The sequence below is a fragment of the Oryza brachyantha genome, chromosome 6 (genome assembly GCF_000231095.2).
Source record: "Oryza brachyantha chromosome 6, ObraRS2, whole genome shotgun sequence".
Classification (NCBI taxonomy): Eukaryota; Viridiplantae; Streptophyta; class Magnoliopsida; order Poales; family Poaceae; genus Oryza; species Oryza brachyantha.
Window position 1 is genome coordinate 10,042,165 of NC_023168.2, and position 21,730 is coordinate 10,063,894.

Sequence of the window (21,730 nt, forward strand, 5' to 3'; positions counted from 1 at the left end):
ATTTATACAGGCTGTCTGGAAGTGCGAGAGATGGCTGCCTAATTATTCACAACTGGTTTTGAATATTCCAGGGAGGGGTTGGGTTGGGTTGGGTTGGCTGTCAGCGGGCTGTGCCTGTGCTAGCTAGCTTCCCCAATCAGCACGTCTCAACGAGGGCGGGCGTTATTAGCACGTAAAGCAAGCTGCGGACGGATTTGCTTTAATTCAACCCGGCCGGTCTTTATTCCTTAATTTCCTTGTGCCAACCGAAGCTGCTCGCATTGGATCCAGTAATTTTGGTACATTTTTAAAACATTCGAAGAGATCGCTCGTCAGTTATTTTCTCACCTCTTCAATAAATGCGCAATTGGAGAAAGCCTCCCGCATATTGTTTAGAATTTGTTTTCCAAAAAGATCCAATTTTTTTTTCCTCCGAAATGCATCCTGTCTAGATGTATGCACTCTATAATCCCGTCTCTATTTCACCTCTGTCGTTACGTGCCACATATTTTCTGTCTCTTCCAAAATCGACGTTCGTTCGAGAGTAGGTAGCTCTATAATTTCAGTAATGATAGTTCCATTTTAGGAAGTGTGTATCTGCAACAAATCGACTTACTGAGGGAATCTAAAACTAAGGGTGAATTTTTTTTCCTTTAAATAATCTACAATTGAAAATTTTCTCAAAATCAACTTAAAAATTAAGCTTTAAAATTCAAATTCAGTTTATGTTTATAAATTGTTCTCAAAACGATGGCTGTCGAGATGGCATTGGAGCCTGATAAGGTGGTGATCTGGGCGTTGGAGCATGATGAGATGGAGCTGGATTGGAGGGAGATCATCTATTTTTTTTAATTAGCGTTGTTTGGTTTTATTCTTTGGTTTCTTAATTACCAATGTAGGAACAGCCACATCCTTACACATGATCGGCATCATGATCTTATTCCCCATAATTTTATATGTAACCCGCACACCAACCCCTCAAATATTGTTTAACAAATTTTTACAATCTTTAAAGTACATAGAAGTACTAAATTTTTAGCGGATTTTTTAAATTTCTAGCTACCTAGTACCCAGAAGCACTAAGGTTTTACATATTAGGTACATTTGGATACTCGTAATGATCCAGGGACCACAAAAAATTCCAAGAAAGATATAGAAAAAAAATTAAAATACTAAAAAATATTATTTATTTATTTTTAGATAAAAGGCCAAGGCCCTGCTTTTACTAAAGCAAACAGAAAAACAAGCAGTTCATACTAGGGATACCAGTTTACAATCAAGTCTCAAAGATTAGAAACTACCAAAGCACCACACTCACAAAGCTGAGAACACAACAGCCATCTACTCCACAGTGCCAGAAAAAAGAAACACCACCAGAGCAACAAAAACTAACACGTTCCACTAAAACTGCACACTAAGCATCACCCCCCTCCCCCTCATCTTGGTCTTAAATTCTTGACACAATCCAGCATCTTGGTCTTCATTGTTTTCAACTGATCCTGCTCATCTTCTTTTGCCAAAAGCCTCCACTGAGATAAAAAGGAAACAACTCTGTAGATGATAATACAAGGAGAAGAGACAAGTTTTTCTCTGAACACCATATCATTTCTAATAAGCCAAACACTCCAGCAACAGGCCCCTAAGAGCATCAAAACCACTCTACTTTGTTTATCAGTTCTCATGTCCACAAGCAGATGAAAAAAACATCTCTAGATCATTATGTGCTAACTGCCAATCGAAGACATCTCTAACTAGGCAGCACATGAACTTTGCCAGAGGGCACTGAAAGATAATATGTTGGCAAGTTTCTAGTTGGCCACAAAGTTTACAGAACTCTAAACCATCCTAATTCCTTGCCTTCAAGTTAGCAGCAGATTGAATTCTATCTCTTAGCAACAACCAAAGAAAATGCTTAACTTCTGGGGGAATAGGAGCAGCCCAAAGTCTAATCATTCTTTTATCACTAATACCTCTAAAAGTAATAAATCTATACAGAGATCTTGAAGAGAAGCCTTTGTTACTTTCCAGTTCCCAAATCTCAGTGGATCATCATAGTCCTTTAAAGTTATACTAGAAATCATATCATCTAATTGCTGCCACTGTGACATCTCATTCTGACCAAAACCTCTTCTAAAGGTCAAAAAACCAATCCCATTCTCAATAACCTCCCTTACCAAACAAGACTGTTGATTACAAATGACATATAAGTTGTGAAAAACTACTTTCAAAGAGAAAATCCCTAACCAGACATCCTCCCAAAAATACACATGATCCCCCTTTCTTACATTCCAACGACAACCCAGTTTAATCCAATGTCTTAAATTTAGCAAACTCTTCCAAAATTGAGATCGAGTCACATTTATTAACTGAAAAAAACCAACTCTATGTAGATATTTCTTTTTTAGCAATTCTACACAAGGACTCCCTTTCCCCCCTTTCTCTAGCTCAAAAATCCATTTTGACATCAGTGAAATATTCCTTGCTCTAGTTTCTGTGAAACCAAGCCCACCAAACTCTTTAGGAAAAGCTAGGTTCTCCCATTTCAGTATATGAGACCTATTTTTTCCTCCAACTCCTTCCCAGTAGTATCTGCCTCGAATAGAATCTATTTTCCTATGAATACCTTCTGGTAACATATAAAAACCCATTGCATAAGTAGGAATAGACGACAAACAAGATTCTAATCTGACAGCCTCTGCCTCCATAAGAAAGATTCTTAGCTTGCCATGTAGCCAAACATTTATCTATTTTTTGTGGAATAAACTCAAAGTCAGACACCTTAAGTTTAGAAGGACTAATTAGTAAGCCTGGATATTTAATTGGGAAACAACCTCTAGGGCAATTAAGCATTTTTTCAACTCGGCATTGTTATTCTTCAGACAACCCTACAGAAAAAACCTCACTTTTATGATAATTCACTTTCATACCTAACATCTCTTCAAAACAATATAATAAAATTTAGTAATGGCAATTTCTTGTTCTATAAAAGGCATAAAAATCATAGTATCATCAACATACTGGAGGTGAGTTAAGCCACATTCAAAAATATTAGGCATCAAACCTGTAATTAGTTTAGCTTCTTTAGCACTATCAAAGATACCAGTCAGCGCATCACTAACAATATTGAACAAAAGAGGAGAGAGAGGATCAGCCTGCCTCAAGCCTCTAGCGGTACTAAAAAAATTACTCTTCTCCCCATTTACATTCGCACAAACTTTACCTCCTACTATACAGCTCTTAATCCAACTGATCCATTTAGCACAGGAAACTTCTTTTCTTTTTCCCAAAACTTTAAACAAGATGGACCATTTCACTCTATCGTATGCTTTTTCAAAATCAATCTTCATAAAAACTCCTTTTATTTTTTTAGAATTCAACTCATGAAGGGTCTCGTGAAGTGTCACGCACCCTTCCAAAATATACCTATTTGGAATAAAAGCAGTTTGAGAAAGAGAAATAACTTTGCCTACCACCTGAGGAAGCCTATTCGTTAACACTTTGGTGAGTATTAAAAAGCAATCATTCAACACACAGATGGATCTATATGTTTAATATTCACCGCCTCCTTAATTTTAGGAATAAGCGAAATAATCCCAAAGTCGAGTCTCTTCAAGTCTAACTCTTCATTCTGAAGCATAATTAGCATATCTAAAAAATCGGGCATAACATTCTCCCAAAAAACTCTATAAACTAGATTGGGAAGCCATCTGGCCCTTTGGCAGTGTTAGATTTAGCTTCTTTAATCACCGTATCTAATTCCTTCATCATAAATGGACAGGTTAAAACTCTCCCATCTTCCACATCTAAGAAATATTTTTTATCCCACATATCAGGACTCAGGTGAACTGAGCCAGAAGCTTCTTCCCTGAATAAATTTTTGTAATACAAGACTATGTGGCTAACCAGCTCTTCTTGATCAGTAATGATATTTTCACCATCCTCTAAATACAAAATACCACACTTTCTTTTCCTACCATTAGCTATTGAGTGGAAAAAAATCAGTATTTCTATCACCCTTCAAGAGCCATTGTTCCCCACTTCTCTTAAGCCAAGAAATTTCTTCCATCTCATAAATCTTCTCTAGGGAATTTTCCACCTCATATCTCTCTCCAGTGGTTGTGTGACATCTCTTCAGAATCTTCCAAATCATCTAGGATTTCTAATTGCTCTTTAAGACATTTTTTCACCTCATTCTGCACTTTCTTGTTATTAGCACTCCAACCTTTCAGAAACCTTCTTAAACCTACCAATTTTTTATTCCAGAAATTTAAAATATCCCCATTTCTAGTGACCATCTTCTCAGTAACCATCTCTTTAAAACCTTCTGCCAAAAACCAAGCCGGTTCAAACCTAAAAAAAAAAAGAACTTCTCTTATTTTGAACCACCTCTAATTCCGAAACCAAAGGCGCATGATCAGATCCAGCTCTAAGAGCATCCCAACAGCTCATCTAAATTTGGATGATCATCTAAAACACTTTCATGTTTCATATTCCTTTGTAATCCAGCAGATCATCTATATATGGCATCCTCCATATCTATTTAGAAGATTGGAGAGAGAATATCTAAATATAGAGTTTCTCTCTCCTAATATGGATGACATTCAAAAATAGATGATGGGATAGATGTTCTGCTAGAGCTCAAATTTTATTTTTCATCCTCTATTTCCAGGATGGAAGATGGGATGGATGAGCTATTAGGAATGCTCTAAGAACAGATCTGAGACAGGCCGTAGGAAAAAATTTGTCCCACTCGTGATTGACTAAAACCCTATCTAGAACAACATACATATGATTGTCCTGTTTGTTTGTCCAAGTGTATTTTCTACCAAATCTCTGAAGTTCTCTCAGCTCCCAATCAGCAATGAACTTATTAAACATCTCCATATTCATTCTGTTAAGATGACAACTTTGATTTCTCATAGGCAAAACGATACAAGTTAAAATCACCTCCAATAATGTAAGGGATCTCCTTATCTCTAATATAAAAATCTAATTCATTAATAAAGTCTCTTTTCAAAGAATCAAGCACAGGACCATAAACTACAATAATTTTCCAGCTCACTTTATTACCTCTATTTCTAATAACCACACTCGAAAAGAAAGCTCTCACATGATTACTAATAACATCAAACTTATTACCATTAACACCTATTAGAATTCCCCCAAAGGCACCATTTGGAGATTTATAGGCCCACACAAAATTTTCTTTGCAGATAGCAGATAACTCTCCATCTGAGAAAATCTCTTGTTTGGTTTCCTAAACACAAATGATATCAATTCTATTAACCACAATCACCTATTTCAACTGACTTATTCTGCCCACATTTCCTAACCCCCTAACATTCCAAAATAAAATGTTCATTTTTTTCTTTTTTATATTTCTATTGCTAGCACCCCTCTCATTCAGATCTGGTAAAAATATTATTTATGAACATATGTAAAATGCACATTTGATCGATTTATATTTATTATATATATATACTATTTTATATTTATAACAATTTAGAAATTATGTAAGTTGACCACTCATAATAAAAATCGTGTATAAGTCACTGCCATCTGTGGTAAAACTATTTTTTCCCTTGTATATATGCAGCGTAATTTACGGGGGGGGGGGGGGGGGGTGGAGTCGTCCCTCGCGCTCTTTTTAATTATTCATGCCGCTTTAAGCCATTCTTGCAGCTATACGAGACGACAACACCCGAGTCACCATCGGTATATCAAGAGAGAGATGTTTAATTTAGCTTCTCACAACGGTGCTAACTGCATCATCTACAAGGTGACCATATGAATCCATGATCATTCTGCCGCCGGTGCAGGCCCTGTTTATAAAAAAAAACTTTAGATTTTCAGCCATAAATTTAAAGTTGATTTGGGTGACTTTTATGGTAGTTTATTTGCAACCTTTGTTTTTAATTGCTAAAAATACGTACATAAAAGTTTATTTATAAATTATTTTTTATTTAAAAATATACTGTTTCTCTTTTCACTTACCAAAGTCAAATGATGACCACCATAATTTCAAAAATATAGCATTTGAGAATACAAAATGGGAAAAATTGGACACGTGATTTAGAGCAGCCCGTATTGTACATATAATTTGTTCCCCTTTTGTACGATCAATACATGTACAAAATTATTGCGTACGATCAATACATGTACACAATTATTGCGATTTCCTGTTATCTGTATGTCAGAGAAGGTACAAATTACCCTTCAATTATTGCGACAGTATAAATTATTTCCTCAAACTATAAAATCAGACATTTAGCATCATCAACTTTTTAATCCGAACAAATTACCCCTCTCAACTGTTTGAAGTGTTTTTTGATACATGATTGTACATATGATGCCAACGTAGCAAGCCAGTCAACAATAAAAAGACAAAAAAATTAGTTGGGTCCACGTATCATATCCTCACCCATATCTCTGCCTTACTATATCTCTTTCTACTTAATTTTTTATTTCTTTTTATTGCTGACTAGTTTGCCACGTTGGTGCCTCATATGCCTATGTCATAACCACTCTAAACAATTTTTAGGCCCCCTTTGATTTGTAGGAAAAAACATAGAAAGTTTAGAGAATTTTAATCCTATAAAAAAAATTCCTATAAGAGCCTTTGAAAGAAAGGATTACATCATACTCTTTCCTTTGAAATTCCTATGGATTCGGCAATCCTATAGAGATTTTAGAGGAAAATAAATATGAGGTCCTACCTCATATTTCTTCTTCCCATAACTCCAAGACCTTCTCAAATTTCTGTGTTTTTCCTATAGTCCAATCAAACGGCCATTCCTATATTTTTCTTGTGTTTTGCAATCCTCTGTTTTACACGTACATTCTTGTCAGAATCCTATATTTTCTCTATTGCTCTATTTTTTCATTCCTATGATTCAAAGGATGTAATTCATCCAGAATAAAAAGTTTACTGTACGTGCTAAATGTCAGGTATTCCAGTTTGAGGATTGAATTCCTACTTTCACAGTAGTTGAAGGGGGTGATTGATACTTGCTTCTTGTATGTCCGACGAATAATGTACTAGTGCACTCAGTTTGATTTGCTCAAACATAAATATTGTGGTAGCTGACCATATTGGAACAATGGAATTTGTCCATGGTTTCCTTTTAAAGGATTAGGCGTTCGACTAGAATACCGATGGCATTATTTTGATCCCTTGGTTCGTAAAAAACTTTGACATTAAGTTGTCACATATGTATGCTTCGATTAAACCAGGAAAAAAGAAGCACCAGAGCATCAATCCAACCAAGGTGTGTTTTCGTTTAGAGCAGTGGCGTAGCTAGGAAAATTCTAGAGGGTAGTCCTATCGAATCTCCAACATCGCCAGTTCACGCGCCAAAAAAAAAAGTTGAATACCACAATCATATATATGGGTAAAAAATAAGTTAAAATATGACAGAATATAGAACTAACACTTACAACATCGACAATAGACTAATTTAACAAGTTCAAAATGTTTAAATACTACAACATAAATAGGAAATTACATTGCAACTATTTAGACTCAGTCTACACTTGGCCTTAGACATAAAAGAGTCAATTATCTCGTCCTCACTAATTTTGGAGAAGATGTCATGCTCAATATATGTGACTAAGCAATAATTCAACAAATCATCACATATACTATTTCTCAACTTGGTTTTCACTAGGCTCAATGCAGAAAACACCCTCTCAACACTTGCAGTTGCCATAGGTAAGATCAATACTAATCTGAGAAGAGAATACACCAAATCATAAAAGACATACTTGTTTGTTTCAACAAGTTTAATGGAGAGCTCACCAAGTGTCTTTAGGTTCTCAAATCTGTCATCTTTTCTAATATCATCAATAAAAGTATCAAGTTGGAATTCAAGTCTTGTGAAGTCCATGTTTGTGAAGTCCTTGGGATAAAACTTGGCAAGTCTAATAATCTTTTGCGCATCATAAGAAGCAAATGAATTACAGGGATTGAAGGCTGACATACAAACAAGCAACTCCATATTAACTTCATCAAACCTATTGTCAAGCTCTTGACTGATCTTATCAATGACACCAAGATATACTTTCCTTCTAAAATGATCATCATTTGTTTGATTAGGATAAAAACGTGCAGATCCTCCATGAGGCCCAAATTTACCATCCTTTCTTGGAATCATAATATTGTGTTTTGTGCAAAATGAAATAACTTTCTTTTTATAGAAGTCTTCCCACCCATTGGACCTAAGTTTCTGCATTCTTTCCTTTGCCCTTTTTACAAGTGCATTGCATTCACAATATCTTTGTCTCTCCTTTGCAAAGACTGTGGCAACTCATTTGTGTATCCAAGAATACAAGCATCAAGTGAGCACTAAAAACAAAGTCAAATGATTCAAATGCTCCAACCACACCATGCATTTTTGGCCAATCATTTCTTTGCGTGGGATCTTTTCCAAGAGTTATGAGGACCTCATGTATTGTGGAATACATATCAATAATATGCAAGATAGTTTTGAAATGAGAACCCCATCTAATATGATCGGGCCTAGCCAAACCCATCTCTTGATTTAATTCACTCCCACTTTTTGTTTCACCCAATTCAAGTGCTTCCATAAGCTTCAGAGCTCTAACATCCCTAAGCATATCATGACGCTTACAAGAAGATCCAATAATATTCAACAAGTGAGACACTTGGGCAAAGAACCATCACAATCATCATTTTCCTTAGCAACAGAAACAAGGACCAGCTGGAGTTGATGTGCAAAACAATGGATGTAATAAGCAAAATGTGACTCTTTCATTATCAATGTTTTCAGCCCATTAATCTCTCCTTTCATGTTGCTAGCCCCATCATATCCTTGGTCACGACATAGATAAAGAGACAAGTGATGATAACTAAGTAAAGACTCAATTGCGGCCTTAAGAGATAGAGATGTAGTACTAGAGACATGTACTACTCCAAGAAACTGCTCACATACCATTCTAATTTTATCAACATAATGCAAGCAAAGGGCTAGTTGTTCTTTATGTGATACATCACTACACCCATCAGCAAGCAAAGGGCCAGTAGTTTTATCAGCACAGCATTCAATAATTTGCCTTTGTATAGTAGCTGATGTCAAGATGCAATTTCCCGGTGCATTTTTCAAAACCACCTTATCAACTTCCTCATTATTTTCTGCAAGCCATTTCAAAAGCTCAAGAAAATTCCCACTATTGCTAGATTCATCACTTTCATCATGCCCACGAAATGCCAATCCTTGTTTTAAAAGAAATCGTAGGCATCTAAGTGAATAAGTCAACCTAGCCTTATAGCGAGCTCTATCCTCATCTGAAACCTTCACAATGACATTATCAATTGGCACACCTTTCATAAATGAGTTATATTTCTCTTGGGCTTTATTGTGTGCACTAGTAACAGTACCAACATGTTTGTCAAGTGCATCAGATTTGTTCCAATTTCTCCAACCACATTTAACAAAATTACTACTTTCATTGCCAAACAAATAACATATGAAGCAAAACCCGGCATCCTTCGCCACACTATATTCAAGCCAAATGATGCTTATAAAACCACATAAAGCTGAATTGGTGTTGCTTACCATATATAACTCTGGTTGGAAAGTCATGTGAATATTGTTGCCACAAGCCCTTCAGAATATATGCCCTTCGAACAACATCTTGCTCATTGATAGGATAGCTTGTAATGGGAATACTTAGCCTGGGATCACCCTCGATGCGATTCACATCATAAATAGGAGGTGTATCTTGTTCGTAAGTTGGTGCTTCATCAACCGTCGGAACCAATGGTTGTTCTTCTTGAGATAAAAAGGTTCATCAACAATGGGATCTAAAGACGGGTTCGCATTATTCTTTGCTTTAGCTTCAGGATTCCGGAACACTGATGCGATATCCCCTTACCTCTTCATGTTTTAACCAAATAAAATAGCCCAATATAAATCCTATAATCACAATTAACAAGTAAATAATGAGTAAATATTTTTCATTCTAAGTTTCTAGCAACCATAGCTAAGTAAGTGACTAACAGAGAGAGACAGAGATTCACAATTCACAAAGACAGAAATCACACTCACTAACTGTCTCACGGGCTCACGCTTCAGTCCTCACAGCATAGCAGGAAGGCAGTAAGCAGCGAAGCAAGGTCCAGGCCCCGGGCGTCCCCACGACGGCGTGCGGCGGCAGCGCGGTCGCCAACTTGTTGGATGGCGCGGGAGACGCGGTCAGCCGGTCACGCCGCTGGGCGGGCAGGTGGCGGGGCTAAGGGGGGCCACTAGGAAGGAGGCGGCCGTCGGCTGCGGGCGGGAGAGGAGAGACGAAGCCGTCGCGGGCGGGCAGCACCGCCAACGCGCGGGCGCGACCACGGGAGGCCACGAGTGGGTGATGAGCCGACGAGGCGACGACACGATGCCACGACGATGCCGCGACAGCCACCGATGGCGCGAAGCGCAAGCCAGGGCACCGTCGGCGGTCGTCGGTTGGGTCGTCGTCATGGGGCGGCACGCGTGCGTCCAGCACCCTCCGTGCATGCGTAACTCCCTCCAGTCTCCACTCCTCCAGCAACAACAAATCCTAGTTTTCTTGGGTTATTGGGCATTTCGGTTGAAATATGGTGGGTACCCCCTATACTGGGCCGAATTGGGGGGTAGTCACAGGCCCACCTGGACTACCCCCTACCTACGCCCCTATCTAAGATCCAAAATACCTATAGAAGAAACCTGACTTCATTTGCTTAATCGATTGTCACACCCGGAGTTTTATCCTAAGCCTAAATTCGTAAAAAAAGATTGATAAATAACAATTGGCTTAATTAACTCAGGAAAAACCCCTCTTAAGGAATTAATTTAATTAAATCGAAGTCCGAAAATCATTAACTGAATTTAAACTCAAATTGCAGAGTATAAAATTTGCTCCAAAAAAACTAATTTAAAATTCGGCAAAAAGTGAGGCTTTTTCTTTTTTCCCTTTTCCTCCCTTTTCCCTTCTTTTCTTTTTTTCCCAGATTTGGGCCGCAGCCCAAACCTCCTTCCCCTTCTCCGTTCTCCCCCTCCTCCCTCTCCCGGGCCAACCCAGCCGAGCCAGCCCATCTGCTCCTCTCTCCCCATGTGCTTTCCCTCCCTCCTCCGGGCCGGGCCGTCAGCCCAAATCGCCTGTCCGCTGGCCTAGCACGCCCGCCCACCAAGTCTGCCTCCCCTCCTTCGCCTGAGTCCGCCTCGCTGCCGAACCGGACTCCCCGCTGTCACCCGCAACCGCCGCTGCCTCCTCCGCCCCGGTCCGCCCTTAACTCCAACTACCGCCAACCCTAGCTATACCTCATCCCCCTATAAATTCTGCCCTCTCCCGCACCGCCGCCCGGTTTCCCTGACCCGCCCCCACGCCCGACCATCGCCACCGCGATCGATCTCCTCCGTCGGTTCCGACCGACCTCGCCGCCGACCGTCACCTCGTGTCCCGCTGCCTCGTTGACTCGTCCCGACCGTCACTGCCGCCGGTGAGCCCCTTCCCTCCCTCTCTCTTCCCCCTCCAACTCACCGCCGCGCGGCCGGGTTGCCACGCCGACATCATCGCCGCCTTGCTGCCGTCGTTCCTGTCGCTGGTAAGCCATCATCGTCCTCCCTCTTCCCCTCTTTCCCTCTCTGCCCGTGGGCACCGAGGCTGGTGCCGCCACCGTGCCCTTGCGCGCTTCGGCTGCCACTGTCGTTCCTCCGCTGGCCGTCACCCCCGTCTCATCATCACGGACGCGACCCCACCGTCGTCGGGTTGCTGCCGTCATCGTCCTCCCTGAGCCGGCCACTGTCAGCTCCTTGCACCGCCACCCCTAGCGCCATCGTCGGCCCTCACGCCGCCGGGCCGTGCCGTTCACCACCGTCCGCCGGTCCGCACCACCGTTCGTCGCTCGCCACTTGTCACTGCCCTCCACCGCCCGCTCGGCCTGACACCGCCACCCTCCTCTGTTGGCCGGCACCGTCTTCCCCCTCCTCTGTTTTCATCTCACCGCCGGGTGGACCCCACCCGTCGGCCTCCCTCTCCCTCCCCTCTCTCACCTCCCCGTGGGGGCCCACCTACCAACCGGCAGCCCCTCCCTTCCTCTCTCCTCTCCTTCTCGGGCCCACCTGTCAATCTCTCCCCTCTCCCCCGCTCCGACTGACAGGAGGACCCCACCTCTCGGCGCCACCCCTCCCTCTACTAACGTCAGCAACCCGTTTTTTAGGACTTTTGTTTAGCTAAAAAACCCAGAAAACTTTTAAAATTCATAACTAATTCATTCGGTCTTTGTTTAAGTCCATTCAAATTTCATTAAATTCATAAAATTGTCAAGAGTCCATTAAAAATACTTTCTTTTGCTATTTCAGTAGAGTTTGTGCCTGTTTATTTATTTTTGTGCTTTGTCACTTAGATTCAGACCCCGCCGAAGCGCCGATTTAATTCGAGATCATCGCCGAAGTACCCCAAGGACCAGAGCAAGGCAAGTGGCACTCATCTTTGATCATATTGAACCCTCTATTGTAAATTTTCTGCTTTATTTATTCAAACGTGCATTGCTTTAATTAAACTATTTATTTTATTTATTTTACGGGTAACCTTTTGTTTATGCCATTGTTTATCCATCTTTATTCATGTTATACCAGGGGTAACTTGAGTAGAGTTAGGCCTAGGTTAATGCTTAGCCGTGTTTACAACAAGTAACTCATGGGATCACACTTTAATCATTACTAGTTCTGAATAGCTGTTAATTAAGATTCATTTTCCGGTTCGGGTTATTGCCAACTAAAATATTGATAATGGTGGGCTGTGGGTGCATGGTTTTGAGAGTCGCACCCATGGCGATTAAGGACCGGTTCACGAAAAAGCCTAGAAGTAATTTAGTGCTAATCACATGCCGAAATGGGTAAGGTGGGATTTGAAGCATAGCTTTGATCTATTTGACGTACCAAGGCAAGGGTGAGCGTGATGGAGTATGGACGGGACATCGTGGTGTAACGATGGCCTCTGCTACTTCCGGAATCACCAAAGCACAAAAGCGAACTGCCCGACTTGGTGTGATTAAATAGGGAGGGTTATGTGACGAGTCCTATCACGGTCTTTGACTCGGCGCAGGTTCAAGTGCAGTGGAGTCGTATCTTGTGGGTATAGTAGTACATCTCTGATCAGAGTATAATCTATTCGAATAGCCGTGCCCACGGTCAAGGGCAGACTCCCAGCTTCACTGTGATTAGTTAAACCTTTAATGACTTGAGTAAACTGGCTTTTATTTGGGGCTAACACAACGTGGTGTAACGTTGGGTAGTGGTTGAGCCTGCCGCAGCGTGGTGTAACGTTGGACAGTGATGTGTTATTTTACGACTATTATTTATTTATTCTTTTATTTATTCAATTACCTTTATTCAGTTTAATCTCTGTTATTTATTAAATGCTGCTTTGTTGCAACTAACCTTAGTCTACCCTTGATGATCCTCGCATCATTTATTACCCTCTTTTCCGTGCTACTTGTTGAGTACGGTGGTTTGTACTCAGCCTTGCATAATTTCCCCCTTCAGAGCTAGAAGTTGAATATGATGGAGGTGACTCCCAGGAGTGAGCTGTTCCGCCGTCGAAGTGTTTCCTGTGGACTGGAGCTGTGCTCGCTGGAGCTAGTCTACGTTATCTTTTCCGCTGCATTCTCGTTAGATTAAGTGTTATTTTTAGTTGTTTGTAAGAACGATGGCTATGTAATCAACATTGTCTTTTTGTGTACCCTGGCTGGTCCTGAACAGGGAATTTTAATACACAATTAAGTTCAAAAATTTGTGTGAGGAATTTCTGGGCGTGGCATCGATGAATCCCCATAATTGGAGATGAGCTCCAACCAAAGAATCAAACAACTCTTTCACTAATAATAAACCACCCAGTAGATTGATCATCAAGAAAATGCAAGCCACAAACAAGTTTTATTCGAGAAGAAACCAATCCACTCTAGTTGGTTCATCAATCCATGAGTTGACAACAATGAAGATGGACAAGGAAAAGTTATTTTTCTGTTAGTGATTAGACCTAACTGACACCCACATGTATTATCCCATAGTGCTTGTCATCTTGTACTAATTGATACAACCTTTATTAGTTGACATCATTTCTCATGGAAGTACCACACCAGGCTAATAACATTTTACACACTCCTATTAGTTTCCTTAGCATGCTAGGCTGCTAACCAACACACACTGGTATTGTCGATGGCCAAGGCTACTTTATTACTAGGTGGCTATGCCTCACTAATTTAGCCAGGTTCCTACACAAAGGGAATGAAAACTGTCAACAAGTGAGATCCCATCTACTATATTTAAGAGGCATAGAGGTCTGATATCAAGGGTATTTACAAAGAGTTGTCTAATATCAAGGGTATTTACAAAGATATGTAGAGAGAAAAGGTAGGGCACAAAGCTTTATACTGGTTTAGGCTCCCAAAGTGGGTAATAGCCCTAATCTAGTTTATATGGACTATAGACAATGAAAACACTCCAAGTACCATGATCAGGTGTTGTATTTGGCGTACTAGGCTATATCATCCCGGTTACTTGACTCAATGTGTATTGGTTTGTCTAACTCTTGATTTGATGCTCTCCCTTCATGAGAGGCCTTTAGATAATCCCTTCTCCAAGTAGTACTCAAGGTAATGTTGTCGTATATGGGTAGGACAACCCTATTGTACTTGGATCGGACTACACTGAACCTCCCATATCTAGTGCTTGTTTTCCATATTATCTTAGATATGTGGTACTGTCTGTATTTGTTTCCATGATCATATGGTATGTCTGTTGACATCAACACTGTGCTTGCTGACGTGTCACACACGAAGGCATGGGAGTTGTTTCTTAGAATGCTCCAGTACAGGACCTAAATTCTAGAATGCGCGGGCGTGTCAGTTAGTTTGATCCTGCAATTGACAAGATGAAGAATAAAACAAGTCGATCGGCTATCGAGTTGATAGGTAACTAATAATCAAGCCAATCGGATATTGATGTTGCGACGGTTAGCCAATATACTAAACAATAGGCTGTAAAAAGCTTGCATTGGCTAGAAACTCAAATAGAAATATACTTTAATAATTAAATAAACAATGAATGCTTTGCTGCGATTGGATAAATCCAATTTGCATGTAATCCTCACAAGCCGATGCAACACAAAACAAATATCGATCTAAGTAAATCAAACCGATTGGTGTAAAAATAATACAGTAAAGCAATCGACTACTCTGTTGATATAAATGTGATGAACATATAGATCTGCAAAGATTATCAGCTATAAATGATTGACAAACAACCAAGATATATAAAATATATAGCCCAAATTGCTAAGAATAATCATAGAAGATCGGACCAAACCGAGACAGTTCAAGATTACGCCTAGCAATGTCAGGATAGATACTAACCATATCTAGATTGCTATCAAGCCGATGACCGATAACTTATCAGTTGGTACTCCAATAAAACAATGAGCAAAATACATGGGTCTGATATAAACATCTGATAAACGTAATCTACTAGATCGGACCGAACCGAGACAATATTAGATTGAATATGTCAAATAGCAATATCAAACCAACATAGATCGTCCAAAGTGGTCGACCAGATCAACCTAAGATACATAAGTAACTCAAGCTGAAACTGATACAATAACTAGCAATTGCGCAACCAAATTAGAAGATCGGACCAAACCGAGATAGTTCTAATCTAGCCGATACGATTACCGTGGCCGGCGTATCGTAGGACTTACCCCTCTGTCGTAGATCGAGACGATGCAGCCCCGCGTTAGGTGCCAAGTTTCACCGGTGTTGAAACCTTGGTGAAGAAGGTGGCGATGCATATATTATGAAGAAGTTATAATAACCCCGGGCATACATACTTATACCCTCGGGTGGAGGAGGCTAGTCCACATCGGACACGGCACATGACTCTTATAGATAAAAAGAAATAAGTCCTATTTGGACTCTAACTCTAACTAATCCCTATTGGATACGACACGGTTTCTTCTAACAGATAAAGGAAACAAGCAAGTCCCGATCGAACTCTAACTCTCTTAGAGATAAAACAAAAATCGTAAGTAACTCTAATTAATAGATAAATTTACACCGCCGTGCATTGGTTTTCATGATTCCCTATTGAATTCGAACTCTTCCGAATAAAGCTTCTATCGGCGATTGCACCTTTCCTTATCCGAATCCAATAAGAAAATTTACCAAATTTTGATGTTAACAAAGTTTTATCCAATACTTCGACAAAAGGCACTCTTTCTTTAAGATGCTTACGATCGAAAGGAAGTTATGCGTGTACGCCCCCATATAGAATGATGGAAGGGAGTCACACATGCGAATGATTCATAGACTATATCATACTTATAACAGAATGACAAAATCCCTTTTTCTAGTCTTTGTGAATACAATTTTTTAAGTGTACAAATAGGAGACACATGAACTCACTCCAAACTCACTCAACACACACGAGGTGCGTGTGCAACACACACTTTTATCTAGAGACATGGAGGAACTAAGCCTCAAGCGTGCGGAAAGGACAATCTCACTCAAAGCTCATACTTGTGTTCTGAAATACAATTTAACGCAGTGTTTGAATTAGGTTAAGGTTAGCTTATTTGTGTCACATAAAACAAGATGAGTGGTTAGCCTATGATCAATTGAGTATTAATAATTACAAACATGAAATTTTATTTTTTTATTTGTAAAGTAACTTCTATACATGAAGTATTTATTAAAAGACACCGTTTAATATTTTGCAAATGTGCAAATGGAAAACAAGGAAGTAGCCTGACTGAGGTTGTGCTTGATGTAGAGTGAACGGGAGAAAACCCCCTCATTTTTCATAAGCACGCTTCCTCAACTGTTATATGATATGTCGTTGCAAGGATTTTCTATAGAAAACATGTTTAGATAAATTGAATTAATTTATTTTTAACGTTTGCAATAGCTAATACTTAATTTATCATTTGCTAATGGCACACATTGCTTGTGTGATCGTCGTCTTCTTCACTCACCCTCCCGTACTCAACTAGGGTTGGCAACCCGCCCCTACGGGGATGGGGGCGAGGAATATTTTGGCCCCACAGGGATTCGGGACCGGGGCCTCGATTTTAGTCGGGGGCAAGGACTAGGAGATGTTTATATCCATGGGTTCTCCATAGAGACCGGGTAAGTTAGTTAGACTTTTAAATATTTGGCACAAAAGACAAACGCCCAATCAAATATTCTAAGCAAATCCTACCCGCTCTCTCTCCCTCACGCGTGGCAGCGACGGCTCGGCGGCCGGCCAGGCGCAACATCACGGCAGCAAGGCGGCGGTCGGGCGCTTCGGCCTCGGCAATAGGGAGGAGCGGCTCGGGCTACAAGGTGGCGGTCAGGCGCGACAACAGGGCTGCACAGCGTTTAGACGACGCATAGCTCTGGCATGGCAACTGCAGTCTTCACATCCTCTCTAGTGGGTCCATCTCTCTGTGCATGATTCATCAGGGGCGCCGGGGCCCATCCGGGTCCTGGTACCCATCGTGGTCAGGACTAGAAAGGAATTTCACCCTGTTTTCGATTCTGGGGCGAGGGTCGGGGATGGATTTCGGGGTCAGGGCCTGGGCAACTTTTGCCCAACCTAGCCCGACCTGCCCCATTGCCAACCTAGACTCAACCTTATAAGCCAAATCAAACACTGCTTTAGGCTGAGATAAAATCTTTTTTGGTTCCATTAATAATGGGCCCAAAAGTCCCGAACGTACTAAGGCTGCTATAGGGGAAAAAAAAAGTACTGGCTACAGTTCCAATAGATCCAATCAAACCAGCTCAGACGAATTTTTAAGTAGGATAGGTCAGACACTATTTGGTCCATTTGATCCATCTATCAAGCATAATCACATGTTTAAAGTGCTATCACGTGTTCTCACAACTCACAAGTACAATGGCGTTCAGACGATGCTCGCTCCATCCTAAAGTGTAACTCTATTATAAATTAATAACTATTTCCAGTGCTGAGCATAAAGATTAACAAAGCATATGAAAATGATCGAATAAAGTTACGATCGATTAAAAAGATAATGCAGTTAAGAATTTTAAATAAACAATAATTGTGACAGGTTAAAAATGATAAGATTTTTGAATGGACAGAAAATTCTTCGCACGGAGGAAGCATATAGCAACATGAATCCGTGGTTGTTCTGCCATTATTAAATGAATCCCGATGTACACCTCACCACATTGGTTGGTACACTAAAGTCAACAAAAGACATCAAAGTTAAATGGTATACTAATCAGAACACATGAATAAGAGAAGTGATAGTCGATGAAGAATTCAAGGAACCTTTATATGATTAGAATGAATATTGTTCCATCTTGGAGCGACGGCAATTTATACAGTTTAACACTATCACAGAAATACTTTCTAAAATTTCTATAATTTAGACAATTCGTACCTCCTCCTGTCACCCACGAGAGACAATAAACAGCATACTTCACTACAGAAAATGTGAACGAATAATGGACAAAATGTTGAAACGTTGTACAGGAGCAGCTCAACGCCTAAGGGTGGAGATTGTCCAATGCCTCCAAGAGAATAGGCCTGAACCTCTTGCAGTCCAACCTCACATTCTGGTTCTCCATGAAAGTCTGCCTGATGAAGTCGAATCCGCGCTTGTGGAATGAGATGGGATTCTTGAAGATCTCATGATCTCTGGGGTACTGATCCGTGAGGCTGCTCTCGTCGACGCTGATGCTGTATTGTTTGTACCTCAGGCCCATCAGCTCTGCAGGGTTGCCGAAATCGGTGCGTGATATCCAGTCCAGGCCACCCCATGGCACTATCTGAATGAGTGTTCCATTCTGTGGAAGGAACACACAGTTCGTCAGCCCAGCACCATGGATACCCATCATCACGTCGACGGAGTTAACCAGCCGCGCAAACCGGGAGATGTCAGAGCTCACGTTGGCCTCGTCGATCACCACCTCAAAGCCAAGCTCCTCGGCCATTGCAATGATCTCATCCAGGTTGAGAAACATCCTTGTACGGTGCCTCTTGATGATGAGGAGTCTTGGCTTGATCTTGGGGTACTGACCGAGCACTGTTACACTGTCCCTGTCCAGAGAGTAAGCTCCACGCATGAATCTGTTGAAATCGACCATTGAATAATTGTGCGGTGCCTTTGTTGAGTCAATCGTGAACTCCATGTAGGCATGCAGGCCAACAATGGCATGCTTGACGCAGTGCACTTGGTCGTCCTTGCTGAAATCAATCACAGGATACTTAGTTAGCTTCTGGAGAACTGTCTGGTACTTGATCGTCCACCAAAGTGCCATGTCAGTTATGAGGAATTCAACTTCTCCATTGAACTCGCTTGCGGTAGTGAAAAGAGGGACCATCACGTCAGTGAAGTCATGGAACAGGTTCCCCGTGTAGCCGGTCAGTGAAAAGATTATAACAGGCACATCATGGTATTTGGTGCACTCAGGAGCCACTTTGCTCGATTTCACTGTCAGTTCAGTGATATGGCTGAGGCAGAACTCATCCCCTTTCCGAGGGTATGGCTTAATTTTCCACACCTCATCCCTCTGCGAACCATCAGGCTCCATGAACAAGACCGACGTGGCAGCTGGGTGAATTCTTACATCACCACGCATCTCACACACGTTTGCTCTAAAATTAGAGAAATCACATAAGGGCTTGCTACCCTGCTGGACATTATCTGTACATGTGAAATGGAACGTTCTGCATCAGCAACACTGTGCTTGCATTAAAAGGAGAGGGGACACAACCAGCTAGACTAGAACAGGAGACAGAAACAGTTGTAATGAATACAGTGATAGGATGCATCAATAATAAAGCATGAACAATAATGCAGAACCATGCCAGAATGGGTGTAACCAAAAATCGTCATTTGGTTGAAGCCAATAACATCCCTTGTACTGGATCTAGATTTCCAGGTCGCTTAAATTAAACATATCTTCATTGAATGTTTAATTCCGGCTAGTACTAGTCTGTAAATCAAACCCTTAAAATGGATGCTCTAACCACCGATATCAGAGATGCTAAGCATAGGACAAAGAACTTGTACCAGCGAATGTGTGGAGTACAATGATAGTATACCTTCTTGCTTGGCATTTTCAGTATCCTCGGCAGCATCATGAATTGTGTAATTGGAAACGGTTGGAAGGGTGACTTTATGTTTCTGATCCACGTGCTCACCCTCCCCCTCCTCCTCCTCCTCCTCCTTCCCTTTCATCTTCCCATCGCCTCCACCGCCTACGGTACAGATCGGCGTAGCAATTGCAAACAACAGAACGCCCAATTAGATAATTACCCATCTCAGCTCTGAGTTTCAGATCACGGATCCACAAGCTCTCTACTGAATGCATGAAAAAAAAAAGAAGAAGAAGAACTGGGAACTCCCAGCTCGCGGACAAAGAAATTATGGGGGGTTAACTCCGACAGTTCACCTAACGTCTCCTCGTCGGATTTATGGCCGTTGCCGTCCTTGTTGTGGGTCGGCTCCATCATTCCGCTGGTCGGGTCAGGCTCGCTCAGCACCCTGCCCCCCGCCTCCTCCTCCTCGCCGCCGCCTCCTCCTGTCCCTGCAGAGATTAGGCCGTACCACACGCAATTAGACCAAGCAAATTAAAGATGTGGTACTAGTTAGCGATAAGAGCAAGAGAGAACACAACTAATCAGGCAAAAGATTGAGTGGGGATTGACCTTTTGGTTTCACATCAGCTTCGTCGTCGACCACCTTGGGGTCACCCCCTGAACAACAAAAAAAAAAAAAGGAACAGGAGAGGATGAGATTAAATGCTCGCCCACGGAGAGCGTCGGAGGTGAGCAGGGCTAGAGGGATCGGAGGGGGAAGGAGCTTACGGAGAGCGTCGGTGGAGGTTTTCCGGGGCTCGCCCACGGCCTCGTCGTTGACCTTCTGCTGGATCAGGATGGACGTCGGCGCCTGGTTCACCGGCAGCTTGCCGTTCACTGCGCCACGGAAGATCCGCACACGGAAGATCGAAGGAGGGAAAAAAAAAAGGAAAGCAAAGGGAGGAGGAGGAGGTTAGCTTTCCGTTCACTGCGCACACGAAAGAGAGGTTCCAGTTTCTGGGGCCTGTCAACTTACGGCCGAAGAGGATGGCGTCGGGCTTGGAGACGAAGACGAAGGTGAGGGAGACGAGGAAGAAGCCGAGGACGATTACCAGCAGCCGGAACCGCCGGGACTCCTGCCGGAGGCCCCGGACCAACTTCGGCCGCTCGCCCGCCTTCATCCCCGGCCGCCGCCCGGACCCGAGAGAGAGGCGCACGCAAGAAAGAGTCACGAGATCCGGAGGTGCTGCTAGCTAGCTAGCGCAGAGGAGAGGCAGTCAGCCTTGGCTTTGGCCACTGCCTGCCTACTTGCGTGCGTGAGCTCAGAGGCTGACCGAAGACGAGGAAGAGGAAGGAGAATGGGCCAAGCGGGGAACGAGGAGGGAGGGAGGAGTGGGTGGGGGAGCTGCTGGGATGAGGTGGTGGCTGGCTACTTGCTGCTCGCTGGCTAGCTGGACTGGAGAATGGCGATGATGCTCTCTGCTTTCCTTCCTCTTTTTTTTTTTTTTTTTTTTTTGCCTCGTTGCCTTCCTTTCTGCATCACTACTATCACTACCCCCGCGTCGGAAGAAGAGGTCGCTGCCCAGCCCAGCTGCGGTGCTTGTGGGCCCGCGCCCCTGCCACGCGTTGTCACATTCGGTGTTTCGTTTTCGTTCTCCTTTCGTGGGAAACGGTCG

The 21,730-nt window shown here is 42.1% G+C and overlaps 1 protein-coding gene across 1 annotated transcript; it reads right to left on the reverse strand.

Moving 5' to 3' along the window:
- Positions 1-18,278: 18,278 nt before the first annotated feature.
- On the reverse strand, positions 18,279-21,564 carry LOC102719021 (alpha-1,3-arabinosyltransferase XAT3). The gene is made up of 6 exons (XM_006656018.3): positions 21,091-21,564; positions 20,844-20,951; positions 20,685-20,732; positions 20,429-20,563; positions 20,079-20,234; positions 18,279-19,677 (listed from the first exon to the last, which is right to left on the reverse strand). The coding sequence occupies exons 1-6, from the start codon at positions 21,233-21,235 to the stop codon at positions 18,518-18,520; spliced, it is 1,752 nt and encodes a 583-aa protein (XP_006656081.1). The 5' UTR covers positions 21,236-21,564; the 3' UTR covers positions 18,279-18,517.
- Positions 21,565-21,730: the final 166 nt, after the last annotated feature.

Bases quoted from the DNA above. Each gene is read 5' to 3' on its own strand.
- LOC102719021 (XM_006656018.3), bottom strand. From the start codon at position 21,235: ATGAAGGCGGGCGAGCGGCCGAAGTTGGTCCGGGGCCTCCGGCAGGAG. The intron at 20,564-20,684 runs GTCAATCCCCAC...TAATCTCTGCAG, and splicing joins AGCTGATGTGAAACCAAAAG to GGACAGGAGGAGGCGGCGGC. The intron at 19,678-20,078 runs GTATACTATCAT...TCACATGTACAG, and splicing joins TGAAAATGCCAAGCAAGAAG to ATAATGTCCAGCAGGGTAGC.